General features: G+C 46.3%; 2 protein-coding genes across 2 annotated transcripts in view; one reads left to right on the top strand and one right to left on the bottom strand.

Annotated features, from left to right (window-relative positions):
* The window catches only part of Heatr4 (HEAT repeat containing 4), a 37,025-nt gene that overhangs the window by 3,563 nt on the left and 15,643 nt on the right, over positions 1-17,819 (bottom strand). The window contains exons 7-16 of the mRNA XM_075948237.1: positions 13,988-14,149; positions 12,526-12,686; positions 11,832-11,936; positions 9,752-9,870; positions 8,754-8,934; positions 7,522-7,591; positions 6,298-6,487; positions 5,623-5,701; positions 5,215-5,374; positions 3,666-3,724 (exon numbers count right to left, since the gene is read on the bottom strand). Of these exons, the coding sequence (XP_075804352.1) occupies positions 3,666-3,724; positions 5,215-5,374; positions 5,623-5,701; positions 6,298-6,487; positions 7,522-7,591; positions 8,754-8,934; positions 9,752-9,870; positions 11,832-11,936; positions 12,526-12,686; positions 13,988-14,149 (1,286 nt within the window). The remainder of the gene's footprint in view (positions 1-3,665; positions 3,725-5,214; positions 5,375-5,622; positions 5,702-6,297; positions 6,488-7,521; positions 7,592-8,753; positions 8,935-9,751; positions 9,871-11,831; positions 11,937-12,525; positions 12,687-13,987; positions 14,150-17,819) is intronic.
* Positions 1,755-8,758, top strand: Riox1 (ribosomal oxygenase 1). The gene is made up of 3 exons (XM_075948234.1): positions 1,755-3,728; positions 4,543-4,703; positions 8,648-8,758. Exon 1 carries the CDS (start codon positions 1,778-1,780, stop codon positions 3,536-3,538), a length of 1,761 nt encoding a protein of 586 aa, XP_075804349.1. The 5' UTR covers positions 1,755-1,777; the 3' UTR covers positions 3,539-3,728; positions 4,543-4,703; positions 8,648-8,758.

Here is a 17,819-nt window from a genome sequence, read left to right as displayed (position 1 = left end):
CGATTAAGGCAAGAAGACCGGGGGTGGGGGGCGTGCTGGAGAGACGGCTCAGAGGTTAGGAGCACTGGCAGCTCTTCCAAAGATTTTGAGTTCAATTCTCAGCAATCCCACAGGAACCCCATGCTGGCTCACAACCATCGAGGATAAAATCTGGTGCCCTCTTCTGGCATTCAGGTAAACATACAGGTGGAACACTGTATACATAATAGATAAATAAATAGAAGAAGAAAGAAGAAGAAGAAGAAGAAGAAGAAGAAGAAGAAGAAGAAGAAGAAGAAGAAGAAGAAGAAGAAGAAGAAGAAGAAGAAGAAGAAGAAGAAGAAGACGACGACGACGACCTGGAGTTTGAGGCCAGGCTGGATTAGGTAGCAAAACACTGACAAACTTCCTTTTCAGAGAAAGAATATTAATCACAAGGGTCTCACCTTGTAACCTCAGCCTTCCAAGTGCTGGGATTACAGGCCTTGAAAAGGCTGGGGTGGGAAGGCAGACCAGAGCCCTGACAGAGGTCAGACCTTAATTTCACTTCACTAGAATGGGACAGAGCTGAGCAAGCATGTCTCATGAAAACCACAGCTTATGGGTGACCATCAGCCAGCACTCTCACAACCCCTTCTGCTGGCTCAGTAGTCCCCCAAAGCCCTTCTGCTAGCTCAGCAGATGCCCCCCCCCCCATTTCCACATGCTAAAGATAGCTTTCCCTACCCTGCTGCAGGAAGGTCCCTAATCACTAGGACCTCCCACCAATCAGCCCCCAGACTAATCTTTCCTCCACCAGTCAGCCTCCGATTAATCCCTCCTCCCTGGAATTTCCCTAACTTCGCTAAAAAGAAGCTTGTGACCTTCTTTGGGGGGTCACCAAGTGCCACCCCAACGTTGGAATTAATAAAACACCCTTGTTATTGCATTTGTGGCTGGAGGTCTTCTTTGGGGGCTTCTCTCGGTCCCTAACAGCATGAACCTCCATATCCAGCAAGGATTTGTAATTGAGGAAGGAGAAAGGGAAACAAAATGGAGAAAGGCTTAACAACGAAGGTTTAGGGTTGTTTGTTTTTTCTGCTTTCTCTCCCCCCACCCCGCAACCCCCCAAAGGATTTCTCTGTGTAGCAACTCTGGCTGTCCTGAGACTCGCTCTGTAGACCAGGCTGGTCTCGAACTCCCAGAGATCCCCTTGCCTCTGCCTCCCGAGTGCTGGAATTAAAGGCGTGCGCTAGCACCGCCTGGCCGACAATGAAATTTCCTGCTGGGAAGAGAACCAGTAAGAACGCCTTCATTCGTTCTACCAGGAAACGACTGGGGAACAAAAATTTCAGACACAAAATTGACTGGAGGAAGCGGACTAAAAAAGGAGGGAGCAGGGCATGGTGGTGCACGCCATTAATCCCAGCACTCCCGAGGTAGAGGCAGGTGGATCTCTGTGAGCTCCACGAAGTCTACAGAGCAAGTTCTCGGACTAGCTAGAGCTACGTATAGAGAGACCAAAAACCAAACGAACAAAAAAAGAGGAAAGAAATTGTCTTCTTCTGGAATGCCTCGTGCCTTGTTTTCTTAAACTGCTCGGTCAGCAAGGAGTTTTTATTTGGTAGGGATTTTTAAGTCTTTCCATCTCGTACCACGTAGTTAAAAGAAGGTGGCTGACCGGGCCAGGCAAAGGACCCAGGAGACGGTAGGCGTGGCCTACTAGGGGCGGCAGGAGGGGACGCCCCCTTCCCAGCAAGCACGGCGGCTGCAGGAACGCGGCTCCGGCCGGCTTTCTCTGGTTCTGTACCGCCCCGCCATGGAGGAGCTTCAGAACGGCGCGGCGCTGCCCAGGCGCGGGCGGGGTAGGCGGCGGCGCCAGCCGCAGCCCCGCGACGGGTCGGTCTTGGTCCTGCCCTCGAGGCCCCGGAGGATCCGCAGGCATCGGAAAACTGCGGCGTCCCGCGTGGCCGCGCTGAGGGCTCGCGCGCTACTACGGAAGGCCTCGGCCTCCAAGGTGGAGCCGGCCGCGGGCTCGCTGGAGGCGCCTGCCGAGCGGCGGGAGCCCTCGCGCTCCGCGGAGCCGCGGCCGGCTTCGGTGTCCGTGCCGCGCCGCGTGGAGGGACGGCCCGCCGTCTCTCGCCTCCTGGGGACCCCGGCCCCCGTTCCGGGCCCGCGCGTGGATGACGCGGAGCGGCCGTGGGACTCGCCGCTGCAGCAGGTGTTGGCCGAACTGAACGGCATCCCCAGCAGCCGGAGGCGCGCCGCCCGCCTCTTCGAGTGGCTCCTGGCGCCCCTGCCCCCGGATCACTTCTACCGGCGCCTGTGGGAGCGGGAGGCGGTGCTGGTGCGGCGGCAGGACCCCAGTTACTACGGAGGCCTCTTCTCCACCGCCGACCTGGACTCGATGCTGCGCCACGAGGACGTGCAGTTCGGGCAGCATCTGGACGCCGCGCGCTACATCGACGGGCGGCGGGAGACCCTGAACCCACCCGGCCGCGCCCTGCCCGCCGCCGCCTGGTCCCTGTACCAGGCCGGCTGCTCCTTGCGCCTTCTCTGCCCGCAGGCTTTCTCGCCCACCGTGTGGCAGTTTTTGGCCGTGCTCCAGGAACAGTTCGGGAGCATGGCCGGCTCTAACGTTTACCTCACGCCCCCCAACTCCCAGGGCTTTGCCCCCCACTACGACGACATTGAGGCTTTCGTGTTGCAGCTGGAAGGTCGGAAACTCTGGCGTGTCTACCGACCGCGGGACCCAAGTGAGGAGCTGGCTCTGACATCTAGTCCCAACTTCAGCCAGGAGGACCTTGGTGAGCCGGTGCTACAAACGGTGCTGGAACCTGGCGACCTGCTTTATTTTCCTCGGGGCTTCATTCATCAAGCCGAATGTCAGGATGGAGTCCACTCTCTGCACCTCACCTTGTCCACGTTCCAGCGCAATACATGGGGTGACTTCCTGGAGGCTGTACTGCCCCTGGCCGTGCAAGCAGCCATAGAAGAAAATGTGGAGTTCCGCAGGGGTCTGCCTCGAGACTTCATGGATTACATGGGGGCCCAGCATTCAGACTCTAAGGATCCGAGAAGAACAGCTTTCATGGAAAAAGTGCGGGTCTTGGTTGCGCGCCTGGGACACTACGCTCCCGTCGATGCTGTGGCCGACCAGAGAGCCAAAGACTTCATCCACGATTCTCTGCCCCCCGTGTTGACTGATCGGGAACGGGCACTGAGTGTTCACGGGCTCCCAATTCGCTGGGAGGCTGGAGAGCCTGTCAATGTGGGGGCCCAGTTGAGCACAGAAACAGAAGTCCATATGCTCCAGGATGGCATAGCTCGGCTGGTGGGTGAGGGAGGCCGTTTGTTCCTCTATTACACGGTGGAAAACTCCCGTGTTTATCATCTGGAGGAACCCAAGTGCTTGGAAATCTACCCACAGCAAGCTGACGCCATGGAGCTCTTGCTTCGCTCCTACCCAGAGTTTGTGAGAGTAGGGGATCTGCCCTGTGACAGTGTGGAAGGCCAGCTTTCCTTGGCGACCATGCTGTATGATAAGGGGCTGCTGCTCACCAAGACCCCTCTTGTCTGAGTTAGTGTCTAGAGGACGGCTGGAAAGAACGCGGTCGTGACTCTTCCCTCCACCACCGCCGGCACCTTTTTCTCCCTTAAAGAAGTCATGGTCTTACCTTGCTGAGCATCAGTATGGTTACGTTTACCTTTATGGCTGCTTCAGTGTCGCAAAGCTCGGACCCTTTTCTAGGAGGAACCTCTTCATCTAGGTACAAAAGTAAACAGAAATTGGAGCAGGGGGGAAAAGCTGTGTCTGCACAAGTAACGACCCCTATCATTTCACAGTACCAACTGCATTCCCTGCGGCCTTCAATGTGTTGTGTGGCATTGGCTGTGCCAATCTGCTTGAGACCTTAAGGGATTTTTATATGGAAGTTGCTTCTCTGTGTTCTCTTTCATCAATTTGTGGGACGGGATGGGGTCAGTATGCTATGTTAAGTTTGTATGAATGTTAGAAGATTTATTAAAAAGCGCCAAAGACTGTTTCTCTTTTCTAAGCCTAGATTTTTTTTTTTTTGGTGTGTGTGGGGGGATGGTTTGAAAAGTGTGAGACAAGGAAGAGACAAGGGAGATATGGCAGAGATGAAAGGCGATGTGATATATGATGTCAGAGGGTATATTAACTTTTTTAAAGAAGAGGGCTGGGTAGAGCAAGTGTATGCTTGGCATGTGTGGTGCCTTGGGTTCATCCTCAGCATCACACTCATTAAAGAAGAGAAGCAGAGTGGTTGGGACTATTTATTAGCTTTGGAGGTAGTTTACTCACTTTAGTTATGCTACTTGAACTCCAGCTGGGCAGTCCTAAAGGAAACGCTTCCACTGGCAGTCAGCTTTGCATTATATATTATATTTGCTCAGTGCTTGGCTTAAGTCAGTGACTGACTGGCACTGCTCCCTAGAGGACAGTGTCATGTCACCTGGTTATGTGTTCATAGGCTTTAGTCATCCAACTTTTAGCACGCTGGCCACAGGGAAAATTGGTGTTCAAGTTACTTTCCACTCTCATTTGTTTTCCCCTGGCAGTTGGACGAAACTTCCCCAAATCTGGCAAGTGCATATTCTCATGATTGGTGGAAGAGAGCCTGGTGCACCAGAAAGAGCACTTGGAAGCAGAAGATCCGGGTTTGGGGTGGTAGCTGGTAGGCAACTGGCTGAATGACCTGAGGTTGCTGCTTACAGATCTTGTAAGTATATTTTGGTATAGTTCAACTTTTGACCCCTCATCATCTAGAGTGTATCTAGGCCTCTTAAGATCATGTCATCATAACTCATAGATTCCGTTTTTAAGGTTGAGAGCTTTCAGAAGTTATTTTTTTCCTTAAGTTAGAACATAACGTGATGGTTCTCCTTCCGGCTGCACTTTCCGGAGATGGCCACTCTGACAGATGAAATGTGTAGGGTCTCTTGGGGAGCTTAATCAAACACACATAGTAGTAATTTGTTTTTCTAAAGACTTGTGCTTTTCTACTACGTCCTTTTAAACTCAGTTCAGATGGAGCTGCCTTTTAAGTTACACACAGTTTGCAGATGGATAGAAACCTGGGGAGTGGGGACAGTGAGTGGAGACCAGGAAGGACGATGAGTAGCCTTCCTGACTTAAATCATACAGGGCTCCTGTGAAGTTCCCCAGTGTCTAGGTCCCCGGATCGTCTGGTAAGAAGAGTCAAGGGGTGGGTTCGCCCAGAAGAAACCTACTCTCAAAAATGTCTTCAAGGAAAGTGTGGAGTTCCAGTGGTTCTTGGTCCTCCTTGGGTTCTGAGTAAATATGTCTTGCTTTTTCCTTCACATTCTTTATGGCCATTTCTATCTTCAATATTTTCTCCGTCAGCAAGTGCTTTTGACTTAGTGTTTCAATCTAAGGGGAAAATGTTTAGAAAAGCAAGCAACCAACAGGATTAATGAGGAAAAAGCTTTAGAGTAGTTTGATTATGCCAAGCATGGAGCTGAGAAGCTGAGCAAGATCATTAAAGTCATTCTGAGCTACATAGGAAAACTCTCAAAAAACCAAAACAAAAAAGATAAAGTAATTGACTAGATCATGCTTATTAGTAAAACCTGGAAGCCCTGGATTTCCTCCTGAAAACACAGTTTGTACTTATTTACCTTGTTCTTGATTTCCTGAAGCAATTCTTGATTTCCTTCCATTTCAAAGTTGAGTGCCATCATTGCCTGGTAAATTTCCCTGAAATGTATGAAAGATTGTTCTACCCTGTCCTTAAAAAGAAAGCATGGTGTTAAACAATGTAGGATTTGGAATTAGGCAAGAAACCCTAAACTGCACTCGTCAGCTGAGTCTTCTCTGCAGACATGATGTGATAATTTACACGGCCCTTGTGCAGTTCCAGAGTATTTATGTGAAGGCAGTGACAGTTACTGTTATTAAACACCTTTGTGAAAGTCAACCAAATGTCATTTCATCAATTGTCACCAACAGCTTCATACTGTAGACTTTCATCTGCATTGGAGGATTGAGACAGACAGAAAGGGCTAGGAGGAGGCACAGCACTTACAGTGGGGATACATGGCATTGAAACCCTGGTTTTGTTGACTCTATTGTCTCAGTAGCTACTAGATAAATGTTTGTTGGATAAATGAATAATTTAAAACTCCCTGGAAGAAGAGAAATAACACATTAACTATGGGAGCTGTGACAGTCTAATTATGGCAGGATTTACTGTTACCTGCCTAGCCTGAAAAGACAGAACATATTTAGTGCTCAAGGATTGGAGAGTTGGCAGTCTCGGAGGTCATGGCAGAAACCAGAGGTTTAGTGCTTACTTAAGAACAGCCTCGTGTTCCTCCAGGAGTAGCACATCCAGAAAGGTGTCCCTGACCTGGTTTCCTTGAAGCTTGAGGGCTAGGATGCTACGGCAAGCTTCCAGTCGTACACCTGGTGATTCTTCATAGTGGATAGCCCAGAGCAGAAGATCTGTCAGCTGGGGACTCACTTGCCCAATCTGTCCCAAAGCTGTAGAGGTGACAGGGCAAGCATGTTCCACTGTCATTGAAGACCTAAGTTGATATATCCTACGTCCAGAAGGAATGGAGTATTGCAGACAGTATCTTGGGGGATGGCAGTTAATCATAAGATAGTAAAGTGAGAAGTAGTGAAGTTTAGAAAGGAGCTTTAGAGAGCTAGCAAAGCGCTGCTTTGGGGCAGGGTCTTGCTGTGTAGCCCTGGCTGGCCTCACATTTGCAATGATCTCCCTGCCTTTGAGGGCTGCAGTTAGAGGTGTGTACCACCCTGCCTGACTGCACTAGGATAGTTCTTCCAAAGGACCCCTAAGAGGAGTGTTTCTTCCTGTCCTTGCCTAATGGGATATAAACAAAGACAAGATTGCCTGCTCAGGAATTAGTTTGGGGGCAGATCTGACATGGAAGAGCAGAGTAGTTAAGATAGACTGGTCAGGGAGGAAGGCACAATTATTTCTCAGGATTTCCTAGATCTTGTTCTCCTAGGGGGTCTATCAGAGACCATTTCAAAAAGAGAAGCAGCACAGAGGTTCTAGAAAAAAGCCTGGAAAACTGAAGAGCAAGATTTTGTTTGTTTTTCAAGACAGAGGTTCTTTTTGTAACAGTCCTGGCTGTCCTGAAACTGGCTCTGTAGACCAGGCTGGCCTCAAACTCAGAGAGATCCACCTGCCTCTGCCTCCCAAGTGCTGGGATTGAAGGCGTGCACCACCACTGAAGAGCAAGTTTTAAGCTCTTTGTAACTGTCTTAAATCTGATTTGACTCTTAACAAGTGCTATAGTTGAAATCTCCAGGGAAGGCAAGGTGTATCCAACAGTGGATATCAACTAGAAACTTATCCTTAATTCTGTTGGTGGGGACTGTATAGTTTGTTCTTTGCTAACAAGTTTAAACAGACCTAGACTTAGAATCATTAGCTAAACCTGTAAAAGAAAATCTCTACACTTTAGCTGTCTCACTAGAGTTTCTAGGTATCTGTTAGCTCAAAGAAAGTATTTCAAGTCTAGGGCTTAGAACTATTTCTGAAATACCTCGAATGGCGAAAGCCTTGATTTTCCAGTAGGGATCTCTGTGCATCAGATTCAGGAGGCATTCAAGCACCTGCAGTAGACAAAGAAAAGTTGAGTGGAAAGAACCAGAGTAAGAATGGACCAGAAACAGGGACTCCACTTACTTCTAGGGATGCTTTAACTGGAAAAGCAACCTTCTATCAATTCTAGTGACTAATGGGCTACAGCCCCAAGTATCAGCCTATATAACTAGCTGAATTGTCTAGTCCTTATGTATTTTTCTTAGCACATAGATCTGTAGCCATACATACACTAACTACATGCTCTACTACTGAATTGTACCCCTAGTCTCAAAACTTTCTCCCCAATGATCCCCCCTACTCACTTTTGAGACTGTATTACTTTGTAGCTTAGGTTGACCTCAAATGCTTTCTAATGTGATGGGTGTTTTGCCTGCATGTGTTTGTCTATGCACCATGTAGTACAATGCCCTCAGAGGCCAGAAGGTGGCATTGGATCCCTTGAAACTAGAATTACAGATAATTGTAAGCTGCCATGTGGATGCTGGGAATGAAACCGAGTCCTCTGGAAGAGGAGTTGGTGTTCTTAACTGCTAAGCCATTTCTCCAGCCCCTTACCCCAGATTCGTGAACTTCTGTCTCTTACCTTACCTCCCAAGTGCAAGGATCACACCATGCTTCACTTAGACTTCCTGTGAATACTTCTGTCTAGCTTCCCCCTAATATTGAGGGAGTGTAAACTCTATTCATTGGCACTTTTTAAAAAAAAAATTTTAAGTAACTTATTTATTTTTATTTTATGTACATTGGCGTTGTACCTGTATTATGTTTGTGTGAGGGTGTCAGATCTTGAAGTTACAGACAGTTGAGAGCTGCCATGTGGGTGCTGAGAATTGAACCCAGGTCCTCTAGAAGAGCAGCCAGTGCTCTTATCCACTGAACCATCTCTCCAGTTCCCATTGGCACTAACTCAATCCTATTAGTGACCAGGTATTAGGAAGCTAGTTAATTGAGATGAGAACAGATTTGAGAGCGTGGCATGCTCTGGCTTGAAGTTTGGGCTCACTAGGCTAAATGCTTCTTACTAATTGATGTGGTCTGTGTCTCCTTTCACCTTCCTGTCACAGCTCATCCCACGTTCCCACAGGATAGTGAGTGTACCGAGCACAGCAGAGATGGTGACACTCTCTTCAGGTCCAACAGATAAGATGACAACATGCTGCCTTGACTTACCATCTTGTCACAGATCTGCAGGGCGCCTGCCGCCAAACAAGCTGCCTGCCGAATTGCTATGAACTCATCAGAGAAGCAGCTCAGGAAGCTTGGGAGAAGCTTGGCTGTCATGAGCTTGAGCACACGGATCAGGGAGAGGGCCTCAATCCGTTCCTGGGCATTTCCTTGACTCAGCTTAATCCTGGAAGACACAAGTGACTTTTATTTCCCTTAAACTTTTCTGTGCCTTGTTCCCTTCCACCATGCCCTCAGGATAGAATCCTAGCTTTGTGGGTCCAGTTATGAAGACATACCTTTCTTAATCATTTAAGTTTCACTGGGTTCAGACCTCAGGTGCCTTATTTTCCTGAACTCCTATTACCTCGCATATGGTAGTCATTCAGGTGTCTTGAACAACCAAGTAAAGGAAAGTGTCAACTTGTACCTCCTCTTACCAATTCAGTGCTCATTTTGGCAGTTGTCTCCCAGCCTGGAATGCCTGTATCTCTGTGGAACTTGGCCTTACTGCCCACATTGAGTATCCCATTTTTCTATGGCATTGTTCTAGTTTAGCATGGTTTGGTTTTTTTAATTAGGTATTTGTATATTGTGTTTGTGTTCATAAGAATTGTGTCTTCCCTAAAATACCTGAAAGACTGCCTCATACTTAGTGGGCATTCAACACTTCTTTGGCTAGCCATGGTGGTGGTTCCTGTAGGGACTGATCTTTTTTTTTTTTTTTGGAGACAGGGTTTCTCTGTAGCTTTGGAGTCTGTCCTGGAACTCGCTCTGTAGACCAGGCTGGCCTCAGACTCACAAAGATCCATTTGTCTCTGCCTGCCAAGTGCTGGGATTAAAGGCATGCACCACCACCGCCCCCAGCTGGGACTGAACTTTTTGCAGTGGGATCTAACACAATGCTGATCATACACGGAACTCAGCAGATGCTGGCTGGCAGCAGGTCACCAGGTACTCCTAAGAAAGGAAGCGTTTCTGAGCTTACAGTGACTAAATCTTACCTGATCATGTCATGCACCTCTTTCCCAAGGTTCATTTGCCCCAGTGCTCTGGCAGCCGCTTGTCTTACTTCTTTGTTCCAGTCGTTCCACATCAGCTGGATTAGTTTATGTTTCATATCCTACCAATAGGTATGATAATTGGCTCATTCATTTTGTCCTTGACACCAGGGTTTTGCAGATGATATTTCTATGTACAGATGACACAGTGGGGGCTTTGATTAACTTGCCCAAGGATAATCTGCTAAGTGCCTATGCTTGGTCTTAGACCCCAGGTCTGTTTCCCAAACTCATCTTTTAAACTCCTCTGTCATGTTGGTACCAACATGAATGTAAGAGACTTGAAATTTGAGAGTATTGCATAATTGAGTAATCCCTCATTCCAGATTGCCTGAGACTTCCAGGTTTGGTAGTGAAAGCCCATGTCCTGTACAAAGCAGGACAGTTGGTCACTGTATCAGGGTCTTCTCTCTTACTGGAAGGGAGAACATTACTGCAGTTGTGAATGATGATACTGTAACTATGTGTAAACTAGCTTCTGAGCCTGAAACATTTACCTTTACCACCATCTGGTACCAGGTATTTTTCTATTTAGAACTCAGCTCAAAAGACACCTCCCTAGTAAAGTCTCATGTGCCTCCCATAAGCATAAGAAATCCCTATGTATACTATAGTGTCTTACAGCTCTCTTGTTATAGCTAGTTAGCATTACCAAGGTAAGATACAGTTCTGCACCAATGCCCTCATAATGCTTACCAATGTAGAGGGGGTGTGGTCAGAAACTGCTAGCTTATTGAATGACTAAAAGAACTCAGGCACATTGCCCTTTTAAATTCCTGCGGTCTATGATGAAGTCCTCATCTGTAACTTGTGCACAGCTATGTGTTTTAGCAGAGGAAACTAGCATATGAGAAAGAATCAGCCTGTTTTCAAACCTCTTCAGGTTATTGTGCGTTAACAAAATGTAAGGGTTAAGAATGGAGGGCACCGCTTCTAAGCAGAAATAGCCTTGTTAGTGGCTATACTGACAGAACACAGTGTGATCAAAAGATGGGGCAGCTCTAAGGAAGAAGGGACTGATTCCACGTGGACAGCTAGTGATTAGAATGCAATAGGAAAAAGAGGTTCAGGTTTCACTTGCTCAGAATTTCTTCCTCAGTTGAAGCCAAGTTCCACACCTTCAAGTTGTCCAACCACCTACATTCAGTGGTACACGCCAGTCTCCTAAAAGTTTCACGAGAGTTGTGGGAGCCTGTGTAAGAAAGCTGTGAAATGGCTGTGAACTTGGATGGGCCAGAGTGCAGAATGTTCTTCCTACAAGGGGGCCTTCTAGAAAGAATTGCATAAACTTTAAGTTAGTGCACTTGAAAGCAAGGGCGTGAAGGGAATGCTTATCTCTGTGGGAAAAGCAAAGGCCTGAGAAGACTATTGGCTCTTTTCACACGGCCAAAGAGGACAGGACAACACCAGGTGCACTCCCTCATTGTACTTGTATGTGCTTAAGCTAACTGTAAATGTTACCTCATGTTTTGCTTGCTTTAAGAATAAAAATGAGAAGTGCTTTGTTGGTGTCATTCAAGTTCAAAAGTCTGTAGTCCCCTGGTACTCCATACAGGTCTTTGGCATGTTCTCTGATCCAGGGAGACAGTCTCACTGGCCACCAGAGGGGTCAACATCAATTCATTTGTATTGTTAGTCTTGTTGCTCCAGTTGCAATGCCATTGTTTTTGAAAGCAGGGACCATGTATTTACATATCTATGCTGAATATTCAGGGACCCATTTGTTTAGTTGGGTTGCTGGGTCCTTTCAGTGTGCTTCTCAAATCAAGGACCAGTATTCAGCATAGGGTGAGGGAAGAATGCATGCATCACTGACTGATACTTTATAATGTCTACTGATACTGGTTTATATGTATATTTGATAGTGGCTGTGTCACAGTTTGTGGATTGCCAGCCCACCAAGAAACACTGATTTAAAATGAGAGAAGCACAAAGCGGCAATGAGATCCTAGATAGGAGAAAAAGTCAGAAGATTCCAGGCCAACTTTGCCAGGCTTTCTGGGAGCAAAGACAGAAGACTTACTATGCAGATGTTTCCACTGATCCGGGAGAAAGCGCGGCAGGCCATAATGCGGTCCTTACATTGCCCGCTGTTCAGCTCCACAGCAAGCATTGTGTGGATCAGGGTCTGAGGAAAAGGATGACCTGCATTGATAGTCTCTTTTACTCTTAGAGATTCTAGAATCTTGAAGAAATTATATCCTAACTATGGCATCCAGCGTAGTAAATGCCTCAAGGTCACGAAATATTTGTTCCTCTAAAGGGACAGAGTGGGTTTATAAGAGATGGAGCACTCTTCTACCCAAGCAATCTGGCTTGAGTTATAAACCATGAAGAAAATACAGGTGTGATAATCTGAGCAGAAAATGAGGGCCTTCCCTTCTGACTATTTCCAGTCCCAGGGATGATGGTTTCTATCTGCCGCAGCCTGTGTGGAATCTCATGTTTCTGCCCCAAATAAACGGAGTTGTGGGGGTCTCAGACGCCTCCGTGTTTGCATGTCATGACTCAACCTTTATGCAGCTAGAAACTTCTCGGCTAGCATCTCACATCCCCCTGTACACTTCTCCATATCCAGTTTTACACAGGCTTGGTGTACTTGGCCTATGCTTAACATCATTCTCAGCCACCTGCATTCTCTATTCCTTGTGTGCACCAACCATAGACACTTACTCCTCAAGACCTCAGTTTCTTCTCTCTCTGAAGTGCACACATACCGTCTTTGCACTGAGATGGTTCAGGAGGATATAGGACTGTTCCTCAGTGGCCTCATTCTTCTTATTAAAGAGCTGGTGGAGGATCCTTTTAATCACTGGGTACGTGGCAATGCCTTCCAGAGCCAAGCACTGAGCTGCAGCCCAGCTGTCTACACTATTACCTGACCGGTGGGTTGAAAAAAATTAGTTCAGAATGTCTCCTAGAGAGGAGATTTGAATTGATAGCTGTGACTGCTAACTACCTGATAAATGAGACACTTTCCAGTTTCCTAATCTAGAGATCCACTCCCATACTCCAACCATACGTTAACATTTTAAATAAAAACAAAAAACCTGCAAAACATTTTTTTTTTGAAGACCAGAGTTCATTTAGTTCAGGTTAGCCTAGCAGATATGACTTTGAGCTTTTTGGGCGATGGCAGTACTAGGGATAGAATCCAGGGCTCAGTGCATGTGGTGTAAAGCCCTGTGCTACCAAGCTATAGCTCCGGTCCTGACCTTGACTTCTGATCCCCTTGCCTTCACCTTTCAAGTGCTAGAATTAAAGGTGTGTGCCATGAGGCTCGACTAAAACATTACAAGCTCCTCTTGGGTAACACTTCCGACATAGCTAAGAAATGCAGCTGTTTCTTTCTGTGGAGATGGGGAAGGCTAAGGAGGCTTGGGAGGAAGTTCCTTCCTAAAACAGATGAATTAAGCAGTGGATTGTTCATATACAGAAGGCCAGACCAGCCAAACAGTTTCCCGTGCTAAGGCAAGGAGCAGCTAACTCATCTCCAGACAGGTCAGTGGCCTCGCCTGACAGCCTTGTTAGCTCCAGTATGATAATGCCTAGGTGGTACTGTGCAGAAATGGAAGCATGATGTGTTCAGGAGGTGATTAAAAAAAAACTTTCAAAATGTACTTAACTATTGTTATGCTGTCTTTTCAATAATAAAATGTTATGTATTGTTGTATTTACTTTTTGGTACTAGGGATCAAATTCTGGGTCTTAATGTGTTGGGCAATCATACTACCCTTGTGCTAGAAGTCTAGCCCTGAAACTATCGGCCAGCATGTATTACTTGTATTGTTAACCGGGATTTGGAGTGCTGTTTCAATGCGTGCATACAGCATTGCATTGGTCAAATCCACTTGCCTTCACCCTATCTTTCTGCTCCCTACCCTAATCTCTAGTAATCACTCTTCTACATTTCCACATGGAGGAGACTAGGTAATTGTCTTTTAGTTAAGATAACATCTCAAGTTCATCCATCTTTAGGACATGGTAAATAGAATGCATCTGTTAAAGCTCAGTCCAGGTTTTGTAAAACTACTCAAAAGAACTAATGTCTCCATGTGTCGAGTAGACGCTTAAACCCAATTGTAGTGGACATCTCGGCATTATAGGAAAAGGAAAGGGCTGGGAAAGCTGATAGTGACGTAGCCTCTATCCCCTATGCCAGGTCAGCGAGTTACTCACCCTTCACAAGGGCAGTCTGCATGATGTCCCGGGCAGTGGGATTGTGTGACTGTATGGCATATTGGCATATTGCTGCTGCCATCCTCACATTGGGATTCTTGTCAGACAGAGCGGCCTCTAGAGGAGGCAGGAGGACCTCTGGCAAGTCTGGAATAACTGGTTCTGCAATAGAAGAGGGCATCAGACCTTTGCTTTTCTCTCAGACAACATCCTTACCAACAACGTCCACTCTATGTCTGTGGCTTACTAAATCACAAGCCAGTTGATGCTCTACAATGGGCAGGATTTTATGCGCAAAGGATCCAGGTGCTGATATACCAATTTCCAGTCCTTTGTCATCTGGTCTCCAGTACTGAAGCCAAAGCTATAGTAACTTCCACCACACATTTTAGTAAATAAATTCAACCTATTTACTCCTTGTCTAATACAGCATTTCAATTCTGAGTTTGCAGAACCTGGCAGGCAGTCCTTTAGATTTAACTAAATTCATACTTGCTGTAAGTACAAGCTTGTCAGGGTGGCGATGTCAGGCATTCTTTTTTTACTTTGTTCAAATGTTTTTCTTAGCCTCTATTTTTTTTTTTTTTTTTTTTTTTGGTTTTTCGAGACAGTGTTTCTCTGTGGCTTTGGAGCCTGTCCTGGAACTAGCTCTGTAGACCAGGCTGGTCTCGAACTCACAGAGGTCCGCCTGCCTCTGCCTCCCGAGTGTTGGGATTAAAGGCGTGCGCCACCACCGCCCAGCTTTAGCCTCTATTTTTATTTTAGGTATTTTGCCTGATTATATGTCTACACCACGTGCTTGCAGTGCCTGCAAAGGCCAGAAAGGTCTGGGACTGGAGCTGTAGGTGGTTGTGAGCTACCATGTGGGTGCTGGGAATCAAACTCAGGTCCTCTGGAAGAACAGCCAGTGCCTTTAACTGCTGAGCCATCTCTCCAGGCTCTGTCTGGGGTTCCTGAAGCCTTCCATAGCTTCACTCTGGATGAATTTACATTCCTTGAGTATGATATCTCTTAGCTTCATAGGTAAAGTTCTAGGGCCATGGAGGGCATGTGTACAATAAGGCATCCAGGAAGCCCAAAGTAGACTGTTGGTCGGCTAGTTTGTCTTTCATTGGTAGTTTTTCCAGCTCTGATGGGATTTATCAGCTGGGGCTTATTTTTGCCATAAGAGTTTTTGCCTATAAACAGGAAAACTTTTTAACTCAGTTGCAGAGCACCTGCTTTGAAGGCACAAGGTGCTGGATTCAGTCTCCAGCACTGAGTGAAAACTAAACAGAAACTCAGGGGAGAAGATGGGCACTCGGTTTAAATTCTTAATCAGGAGGAAAGAGGTTTTTTTTTTTTGTTTGTTTGTTTGTTTGCTTTTCCGAGACAGAGAGAAATCTGTAGCTTTGCAGCCTGTCCCAGAACTAGCTCTTGTAGACCAGGCCGGCCTTGAACTCACAGAGATCCCTGCCTCTGTCTCCCAAGTGCTGGGATTAAAGGTGTGTGCCATCACTGCCAGGTTCCAGAAAAGAGTTCTTATCTCTGCCCACAAGTCTCATCCCAAGAAACAGTAGAGCCGTGACTCGGATTTTGTGCTTTCAGTTTGTTTTGTTTCTGAGGGTCTCTTATAGCCCAGGCTAACCTTGAACTCCCCATCCTTCTGCCTCTACCTCCCAAGTGCTAGGATTGTAGGCATATACTTCCACACTTAGTCCATCTGTTGTTTGTTTTACTTAAGTTGTACGCCCTTATGCCATTTGTTCAGAACATGTTAGTTAAAGACTCTTGATTCCCAAATCCAAAATTCCAAATGCTCCAAATACAGACACGATATCACAAGTGGGATATCCACACCTAACGTGGCAGGCTCAGTAAAAATGTGGACACAAGCCAGGTAGTGGTGGTGCATGCCTCTAATTCCAGCACTCGAGTGGCAGAGGCAGGTGGATCTCTGTGAGTTTGGGGTCAGCCTGGTCTACAAGAGCTAGTTCCAGGACAGGCTCCAAAACTACAGAGAAACCCGGACTCGAAAAACAAAACAATAATTTAAAAAAATGTGGACACAGTATAAGTATTATATGAAATTACCTTTAGGCTACATATATAAAGTACATATGAAATGCAAATAACTTTCATGTTTAGATCAGTCTCATGTTCAAGATAATTCATGTATATTCAAATACTCCAAAATCTGGAAATAATCCAGTTTTTTTTTCTGATCCTAAGCATTTCAAATAAGGGATAGTCAATGAAGAGATATAGATTGGAAATAAGGGATAGTCAATGAAGGGATATAGATTGGAAATAAGGGATAGTCAATGAAGGGATATAGATTGGAAATAAGGGATAGTCAATGAAGGGATATAGATTGGAAAGTTTTGCATTTCAGGTGAGCAAATAAAAGTCTACTGAGCCTGGTGCTGGTGGCGCACGCCTTTAATCACAGCACTCGAGAGGCAGAGGCAGGTGGATCTTTGAGTTTGAGGCCGGCCTGGTCTACAAAGTGAGTTCCAGGACAGTTAGGACTGTTATAAAGAGAAACCCTACCTTGGAAAAAAACATACTGAGTATTAAAACAAACAAACAAAAAAACCCGCTACTTTATTTGGGTAAGTAATAAGATCTAAATCTAGATGTGTGGGCTGGAGAGACGGCTCACAGGTTAAGAGCACTGCCTGCTCTTCCAGGGGTCCTGAGTTCAATTCCCAGCAACCACATGATGGCTTACAACCATTTGTAATGAGGTCTGGTGCCCTCTTCTGGCCTGCAGGCACACACACAGACAGAATATTGTATACATAATAAGTAAATAAATAAATATTAAAAAAGAAATAAAAAACATAAATCTAGATGTGTAGGACCTGTGAAAGGGGTCACAGTCAAGTGCCATATAATGGCGTTCCAGTCAGTGATGGATCATATACACCACAGTGGTCCCATAAGAGGTGTCTTCTAGTGACACTGGCGCTGTCTTCATGTAAATATTTCTCATGTCTGTACAATGGCGGGATGTATGACAAGTCTCTCAGAACGTATCTGTCAGGTGCCGCACACTGCAGATTTGCCCAGCAGAGGGAGCAGCAAACATGGAGAACCTGGAGGAGCCTGGACTGGAGCTCAGTTGGCAGAGTGCTAACTCAGCATACATGAGGTTTGTGACCCAGCGCCACCAGATAGCAACACCTAGGGGAATGCCCATGTCTGAAGTCAATAAATAGGAAATAAGTGGATGACCCTTTAAAAACCCGACAAGCAGGAAGAGGTAAGGCCAGTTCCCAACCTTAGCTGCAGGAATAGCAGAAGCGTAAGCAGGCAGTTACTACCCAACTCTGAGTATGGAGTGAGCCTGGGATATCTCCAGCTCAGGGAAGGTAAATGATTCTGAGAAGGCATATGCAGTGCGGAGGAGTGGGCAGGGGTTCCAGTCTAGCATGTCATCACTGGGAGGTTATAGTTGACTCGAGGAGCACCTGCTACTGCTAGTAAAGAGAAAGGCTGTTGGCATTATTTTCCCTAAAAGATTACAAACCATCTGTAAAACTGGGGAAATTTCCAACTCATTTTTAAGATATAAAAGCTATCAAATTCGCTTATGTAATTTTTTTTCACCCCTTTCCCTCCCTACCTTTCTTTGCTGAGCCTCAAACCTAGGACTTTGCATTCCAGGCCAACACTCCATCACCGAGTTACACCTTCAGCCCTCATAGTTTAAGATTTTTATTTTTTCTATATGAATATTTTGTCTGAATGGATATGTAGCATGTGTGTGCCTGGTGCCAATAGAGGCCAGAAGAGGACGTCAGATCCTCTGGGACAGGAGTACAGATGGTTATGAGTTGCCATGTGG

Source organism: Microtus pennsylvanicus, chromosome 14, assembly GCF_037038515.1.
Source record: "Microtus pennsylvanicus isolate mMicPen1 chromosome 14, mMicPen1.hap1, whole genome shotgun sequence".
NCBI classification, from domain to species: Eukaryota; Metazoa; Chordata; class Mammalia; order Rodentia; family Cricetidae; genus Microtus; species Microtus pennsylvanicus.
The sequence above is the reverse complement of the archived record's forward strand: the minus strand, read 5'-3'. Positions and strand labels throughout refer to the sequence as shown.

Coding starts and splice junctions, on each gene's coding strand:
- Riox1 (XM_075948234.1), top strand. CDS start 1,778: ATGGAGGAGCTTCAGAACGGCGCGGCGCTGCCCAGGCGCGGGCGGGGT.